Below are 8,279 nucleotides of genomic sequence, written 5' to 3'. Positions count from 1 at the left end.
GATGGATGGATGGATGGATAAATACATGATTGATTGGATGGATGGATGGATGAACATATGGATGGATGGATGGTTGATTGGATGGATGGATAGATGGACGTATGGATGGACAAAAACAACTTGTACATGTAAAGGGCATCAAAGATGGCCGACCAGTCTGGCCTGTCATCCATTTAGTTTGTTTCAGAATCTGGATTTTTCTTTTTTTTTTCTACTTGAAATCCATCTTTGGGTCATGAACGTATCTCTCTTGACGTCTTGGTGTTCAGAAAATGGCCACTCAAGTCGATTCCTCCTCAAATTTTGTCTTCTGAGCATACACATTCCTTCAACTACGATGCCTTCCTTCTCTCGATTATATCTGCCACATTTCTGTTTCCCCCAGTTTTTCCGAACTTCTTGCTGCCTCCAAACACACCTTCTTTTCCCTCTTCTTCTTGTGGTCTTTCAAAAAGACTCCGCATTTTGTTTTTGTTTTTCTTTAGTTTCACATTTTTAACCCAGACTTGAACGCAACACGTTTTCTACATTTTTAACACTAGAAAAAAAATGAATATCCATAATCAACATTACTACTAATAATAAACACTTTGCAACAGCTTTGAAAAAAAAAAAAACGTGATTTCCTTTTGGGTAAATAGTAAAAAGGAAACATTATTTTCAATCTAACACACAAGATTAAGTCTTACTACAAGACAAATATACAGAAATACACTCTCAAATTGAATTGATATTCAAACACAGAGAGAGAGAAAAAAAAAGAACACGAAGTTTAGTGCAGCAAATCAAATCATATCCTGACATGCAGAAACGTGTACCTCTCCTAAGGATATTGGGTGGATCTACACTATATTACCAAAAGTATTCGCTCTTGACGGCCTTGACTCCTACTATGAACTGAAGTGCCATCCCATTCCTAACCCAGAGTTCAATATGATGTCGGTCCACCTTTTGCAGCTATTACAGCTTCAACTCTTCTGGTGAAGACTGTCCACAAGGTTGAGGAGAGTGTTTAGAGGAATTTTTGACCATTCTTCCAAAAGCGCATTGGTGAGGTCACACACTGATGTTGGTGGAGAAGGCCCTGGCTCTCAGTCTCCGCTCTAATTCATCCCAAAGGTGTTCTATGGGGTTCAGGTCAGGACTTTGTGCACTGGTGCAGGGTCTTGGCCCCTTAGTTCCAGTGAAAGGAACTTTGAATGCTTCGGGATACCAAAACATTTTGGACAATTCCAAAAAAAGCTGTAATAGCTGCAAAAGGTGGACCGACATCATATTGAACTCTGGGTTAGGAATGGGATGGCACTTCAGTTCATATTAGGAGTCAAGGCAGATGAGCCAATACTTTTGGTCATATAGTGTAGTCTTGCCACTTTTACTAAAAGGCCAGTGAACCTCTTTCAAAACTGTGTGTCACGTCCCACTGTCAACATCCTTGTGAGCTGTGAGGCATGCACAACTTGAAGATAAACATGTGTCAGTTGTTATCAAGATCAAATCAAACCAATGTTGAAGTTTACAGGAGCCCAAAACTACAAATTAACTAAAAGGAATGCAGCGCAACTGTTGCAATCAAGTGTTCGGCAACCCCCGAATCCCAAGTGGTAAACTTTGACATCGTCACTGCGATATCCAAGCATTTAAGTCTTGACTTAACTCCTGTAAATTTATGTCAAATTTTTTTGTGAAATTGTCTAAAACACCTGATCGTTGCTAAAAAAAAAAAAGTGTTGGGTGCTTTATTCAATGGCCCTTTTTATGTGTTTTCTATTTTCCCTCAGTGTCCAAAAAAAAAAATATCTAGGTTGTTGTGCTTTGAGGAGACGAACGAAAGACATATCATGACTCACATTTTCTTGTTTTGTTTTGTCTTGTGTATGTCCTGTCTGTCTGTGTCCTTGTCCCTGTCCTCAATGTCTGTACGATTTTTACGTTTGGAATTCTTTATTGCTGATGTGTTTTATTGTTCATCCTAATATTTTTTTTTTCATGTGACCCTTTCACTATTGACGCAATACAATATTATGTATATATATATTATATATTTTTTTTAAATTTTATCTCTTAAAGCAACAAGCTATGAGAAATCATGCAGTCTCAGTAACATATCAGGAAAGGGGGGGTCATCACTGCGGCTTACCCCTATAACCAGCCCGCCATTTGAAAGTTACGAGGCTCCAGGACTGCTGCGCCGCTGTCGATCACCTATCCCTTCCATTTTGTAGCAGACAGGATGTAGATGATTGGGCGGAAGTGGGGTTGGGTCACCCCCCCCCCCCCCCCCCCGCCCCCCCGATTGTGGAGCGGCGTGCAAAAACAGAAGCAATAACAAATCTAGACTGAAGAATACCTTCTCAGTCTTCTCCGTCTTGCCAGTGGTTACTGCATGTCTCAGGTCAACAGGTGGCGCTAGAGAAATATTTGAATTTGTATATGTGAATCAAATAGAGTAGATTGACCGACAACGTTACTGGAGCGATCCAATTTTATCGGACACCGGGAGCATTGAGAAACAAGAATTATTATTGTTATGATGAAAGGAGCTTAATGTTACTTTCTGAAAATCCATCGAAGGAGGAGAGAATTGTTTGTTTTTTTCAAATTCGGTTGCGTATTCAGCTTTGTAGATATGGGCGTGCTGCCGACCGCTGCCACAACGGTTCTGTACTCTTAAATTGTTCTACGTACTGTAATGTCTAATGCAGGAACCACTTGGCAAGACACAGTCTTCCCCCGTGTGTAGGAGTGCACATAGTTTCTTGTATTAGTTCCTTAAGGGAAAATGTGCCGCCAAATTGAGATAACACTGTCCAATAAACGTAAAAAAAAAAAAAAAGAATTTGAAAAATGTTATAATATATTGAGGTATTTGTGAATTTGAAAAATGTTATAATATATTGATTGGTTTTTTTTTGTCTCTTGTGAGTAGTAAATGATTAACAAGGAAATGCGGTTAAAGTAAATAATAAATACATTTGACCATGCGTTGTGACGTCCATTTTGTTTTTTAACAAAAGTTGATCTTTTAAGGGAATTCTAATGATTGAACTTTACAAAAAAATATAATGATAACATGTATAGACAACAGCACAAAAATGTCTAACGAATGGTCCTGGCCTTTAAACTTTTTTACCGTATGAACAACTTACAAGAGACAACAAAAATGTCTAAGGAATGGTCCTGGCTTACAAGAGACAAAAAGGTTTTATGAAAGTATATGTGACTACTTCCGTAAATATACAACTTAAAGAGCATGTTTTTTGGGATTCTGTTAAATGTTCGTTTTGTGTACGCAGAAAAATGTATGTTTCACATGTGTCCTTTTGGTGTGTGTATTTTTAAGCACCGGTGTATTAAGGTATTTGTAACACGACATTCTCTTAATGTATCGTCACACCCTTAAGTCTATGATCACGTGTTTTGTCAAAGTTCAAAAGTAATAAATAATCACGTACGTACGTATGCAATATTAAGATGCAATATTAGTCAAACGTAGAAACACGTGGGAGTTGACCGTGATGTGACAAAAGTAGAGTCGACACGTGACGACTCGTGGCTGACGGTGTCACTGATACCGTAATTTCCGGACTATCGTGCGCACCCGAATATAAACCGCACCCGCTAAATTTAAAGAGAAAAAAAAAAAAAAAGAATTCTAACATATATAGGCTGCTCTTCTCTATAAGCCGCAGGAGTCCACGTTGTAACGTGATATATTTACACAGAAAGAGTTTTTTGTTTTTTTTTCACTTTAATTATATAAATGCTTTTTTTTCCGAACAGCGCTTGTAACACGGCTGTTTACACGTTAGCTCTTTCCTGCGTCGGCGTCCCGATCGTAAGTTGGAATGCACAGGGGAGACTTAGTGAAGCTAACATTAGGGCTGAAGCTAACATTAGGGGTGAAGCTAACATTAGGGCTGAAGCTAACGTTAGCTCTGGGGCTAACTCCCTTCACTTTGTGCTTGTCCGCAGCAGAGCAGGAAAGTTGGGGTCTTTATTATCAGTGTTTTAACAGCTCCTGTATAACCGCACACAGCCATTCACGCTACTAGTATAACACACAGTAGCCTACCAGAATAGTCACTGATCGCTAACAGTACGATTTTCGTTTACCCGTATTAAAATCAATAAATTAGCCGTGTCATTGTTTAAGCTGCAGGGTTCAAAGCGTGTGAAAAAGGTAGCCACGTTTAGTCCAGAAATTACGGTCATTTTTTTCAAAAATTACAGGAAGGACTACTTTGCAATAATAAACAGCCTATACCTAGAATTTACACAATTTACAGCAAGTGTGTTGTTTCCTCCTTGTTGTGATCATGTGCTTGAAGTAAACACCCATGAACAGTGCTAAAAGTATTTATATAGTAAAGGTGACTATTGAAAACAAAATGTGATTCTTATGTTTCAGTGGACCTTATGTCATGCTTTGACTGTCCGTTGCAAAGTTTCTATTTTTTTTTTAATGTCAAGGTAGGGATTTACATTTCCTCTACTTGTGTTGAAAAAGAATCTGGCTTCCACGCACAACTCATTTTGACACTGTTTAAAATATATATAAAAAATATTTAAATGTCTTGATGCTTTTAGATTTACCAGAATTATTTTAATAAAAAAAAAAAAAAAGGTCAGAAAATATGGTGCTTCAGAATACCCATTTTTGCAGTTACATTTCGTATTTGTTTCACAGTCATCGATATGAGGATCCTTTGTGTGTAATATGTGGCACTGAATGCTGTGGAAATGAGTGACGCCGAAAAATGTGTGACAAAAGTGTGGAACGGAAACGTTACGTTGAGTTTGAGAAAGTGTTTGGTCAATTTAAAAAAAAAATGCATGTAATTGAGTTTGAGAAAGTGTTTGGTCAATTTTAAAAAAAAAAAATGCATGTAACATATTATAAACAATATGTAGATGTGATAATAATGTATATGTTTAAAAATATCATTTTTAAGTCTGACCCCTTTATGTTTTTAAGATTTTAAGAGTGTATGTGTGCCAGGTTCAGACTGTACACTGTTTGTGTCTTTGGTTGCAGTAAGATCTTTAAATTTACACTTTTAGTCCAACATCAGAATTTTTTTTTTTTGTATCAATTCAATTGATATTTCAAATTATTATTAAATAGAACTTAATGTTGTTGATTAGCATGCGATTGTGCCGCGACGAACATGCAAACGTTACCCATGTTTTCCCTGATTTCAAACCGATGGGACAGGGCCTCTGTGTTGACACTTGAGACGACCTCTATGTTTTGGACATGCTAGGCTACCATAAGGCGTTCAAACTTTAAGGAATACAAGATTTACAATTAAAAAGATGAACTCAGTGTTAAAAAAAAAAAAAAAAAAAAAAACATCATGGAACTTGAACAAATTTTTGATGAATTAGCATTAGCCTCCAGAGCCAAACCCCAAACAAATCATGTTACTGTAGGTGTTTCCTGTAAATCGACAGATTCATAAATATTGCCATTGCGTCTAGGGAGTGAAATACAATTGTAGACATTAAGAGGGCCTCTATGAGGCTTTAGTGCTAGCGTAGAAGTTTATATAAAAGCTAGCCTAACTAGCCAAACATGCGAAGCAATGTTAATTGGTTATTATGTATACATCTGTAACAACAATAATAAATTAAAGTGCGCAAAATATCACATCTTCCTGTGCCTTTTGGGTGTCTTATTGGGTCTGCGAACACAGTTCGGTGTGTGTTTCTGTCCTGCAGCAGTGAGGTGCTAGTTCAGAGACTTGGACAAAAGGACAGAATTTTTACAGGTTCGCTAAGTCTCATATTGTCCAGTACTTCACTTTATTTAGTTACTGTTTCCAATTATGTAAATATGTGTAACAGATGTCAGAGCACTTACGTAGCGCAATCAGATATAAATGTGTGTGTCCGGAACTTGGAAACTAAATTGCAATCATTTTCGGCGAGTCATCTTGATTCATTGAGGGGAAAAAACTGTTTCAAAGTTTAAATTCAAAATTAAACTTTGACGGTCACAAACAACTTTGTTTCTGTCAATCCTGGTCATTTCCTTTCTGTTCACGTAGCCTGACTTTCTAGCATACCTACAAAAATAGCATACGTGTGTGTTTTATTAAGGGTTGTCGAAATGAACTTGTTAATTGCATGAATTAATTTCTAAGGATTGATCACAAATTTCACTTGTATTTTTGCATTGTATTTTTCTTATTAGGTTTGTGTGAGGACGATGACCCAATAATTACTCCATTTTTTTTTTTTGGTACAATATAATCTAAAATATCATCACAGCTCATTCTTGTACTATATATATATGTTTTATGTTTTGCTGACATTCTCTTTGTTCTCTGATATTGTCAGCCATAATGTTGCATTCGTTATTCTCATTACTCTATGTTGTGGTATATCACTTTAACTTTTGTATTAGAGATGTCGAATGTTTAATAGGAGTGATGTAATAACAGCTTAATCTTTATTCTGACATGCTCAGTTACCCAGCATTCGACAGGTAATGGTGACGTCTGAATACTTTTCACCCGTGACATCATTTAAGTAACACTTGTGAAATAATTGCCAATTGAAAACATGCTTTATACATATTTGATGAAAGCAGGCTATTATTTTGTAGTATATAACATGCTAACCGAGCATGCTAACCAACAAGGTTTGGTTAAAAAAACAAAATAGTCCAAGTTGTTTATGGACCTTAAATACTTGGGAAATAATTACCAATTGAAAACATGCCAAAAAAAAAAAAGACATACAGTTGATTTGATGAAAGCGAGTTTTATTTTTGTTCAGGATGTCTGTGAACTGCTGTACAGTATGTAACGTGCTAACTTAGCATGCTAACCAAAAAGATTTGGTTAAAAAAAACAAAAAAAATATTCCATTGTTGTTTATGGACTTTGAATACTAATGACTGTTCATTTTTGTTTTCACAGTGTTGAGTTTCTAGCATTCGCCTTCTCTCTAATGACGAGTCGGTAAAGAGTAAACACAAATTTGCAGAAGGAGCCACACAAGCGACATTTTTGATGCAGATGGACACTTTAAAGAGGAATCTCTGGAGTGACAAGAGAGAGCCAGACCAGAGGTTAATCACGAATTTCACAAATTATACGTCCTGCTCTTAATATTGGTACCAAAGCAACTTCTCGAAACTCTGAACACACTTCTGACAGTTTTTTTTTTTTCAACTTTTTTTTTCTCAAAATGACTGAGGGTTGCACTGACACACTACGGGAGAAGGAACTCCCGATTACACATTACAGACGACATCTCATTGTGTTATCTTCACCGTCTTTTACAAAGACCAACTCCTAATTGACAGTATTAAACCGCGGAAAGAATCACAATGATCGGATAAACATAGTAGCGACTTTGCTAACGGCTTGTAGCATTTGACTCAATTCATCCTCTGTCCACAGACAGAGGAATTTATGCATTCCGTGGATCTTATAGATGTCATTTTTTTTTCTATTGGGTTTCCGTCCAGTGGAGAACAGGACAGGGCATTCGTCTTGGCCATCAAAAAAAAAACAACAAAAAAAACTGCATATCTGAAATGCATCACAAATGTACAACATCCATGCTACGGTGGCTCGCTATTATTTTAAGCACTTGTACAGCAGGCTTGCCACTTAAACTATGTCTTCCATTCATCTTATCAGACTGAAACACTGCCCTTTCCTCCAGTACAGAAGAAAGACACTAAAGCACATGTAGCATCAGCTCAACTCAATCAAAACAAAACACAAAAAAAAAAAAAAAAAAAATGACGACACTATACCTGAAGTATTCTTACGTACGGCTTTGGCATTGCCTCTTATTCCATGCAGAATAGCATGCTTTGTAGTTTAATAGACTATATTTGGACTCACTTTCACCTTGTGTTTTCGTGTGGGTGGCATTGATTCTGCCCAATGTTTGTTTTTTTTTTTTTTTTTTTTTGTGTGGCTTGTCTCGGTTCTGTTTGTAGGTCAGGTAACAGGGTGAAGTGCTTTTCTAACGGGCCCCTTTTTTTCGGGTTTTTTGGGGGGGGGGGGGCACTGTCCAAACGGGGCATTTACAGTCTTGTTTCATGGGGGTAAAAAGATGTCAGAGAAATATGCAGTCACATGTACAGACCATCCCCTGAGACATTGTCCACTCTAAATGACTATACAGAACATATCGCGTAGTGCTAAATCGAGAATGTTAATAGATGTTACAAAGTCTGGTTTGGTTATGTAAAGGCAACAGTTGTCAGGTGTCCATGTCGATTTTGTGGGCACTATTGAGACCAGACCAGT

The 8,279-nt window shown here is 37.1% G+C and overlaps 1 protein-coding gene across 4 annotated transcripts in view; it reads left to right on the top strand.

The window, feature by feature from the left end:
* Positions 1-7,763, top strand: part of LOC103382001 (potassium voltage-gated channel subfamily C member 1-like) — a 54,628-nt gene extending 46,865 nt beyond the window's left edge. For 2 of the 4 annotated variants that reach the window (XM_017034346.2, XM_008314645.3), the window contains one exon: positions 6,930-7,763. Coding sequence is in view for 3 of the 4 variants with exons in the window: in XM_008314645.3 (XP_008312867.1) it covers positions 6,930-6,943 (14 nt within the window). In the remaining variant the exon portion in view is untranslated. Of the gene's footprint in view, positions 1-2,070; positions 2,850-6,929 lie in introns of those variants that run through there. The other 2 variants (XM_008314640.3, XM_008314642.3) reach the window with 2 other exon arrangements.
* Positions 7,764-8,279: the final 516 nt, after the last annotated feature.

This window comes from Cynoglossus semilaevis, chromosome 8 (assembly GCF_000523025.1).
Source record: "Cynoglossus semilaevis isolate Cse_v1.0 chromosome 8, Cse_v1.0, whole genome shotgun sequence".
NCBI lineage: Eukaryota > Metazoa > Chordata > Actinopteri > Pleuronectiformes > Cynoglossidae > Cynoglossus > Cynoglossus semilaevis.
This window is presented reverse-complemented; position numbering and strand designations above follow the sequence as displayed.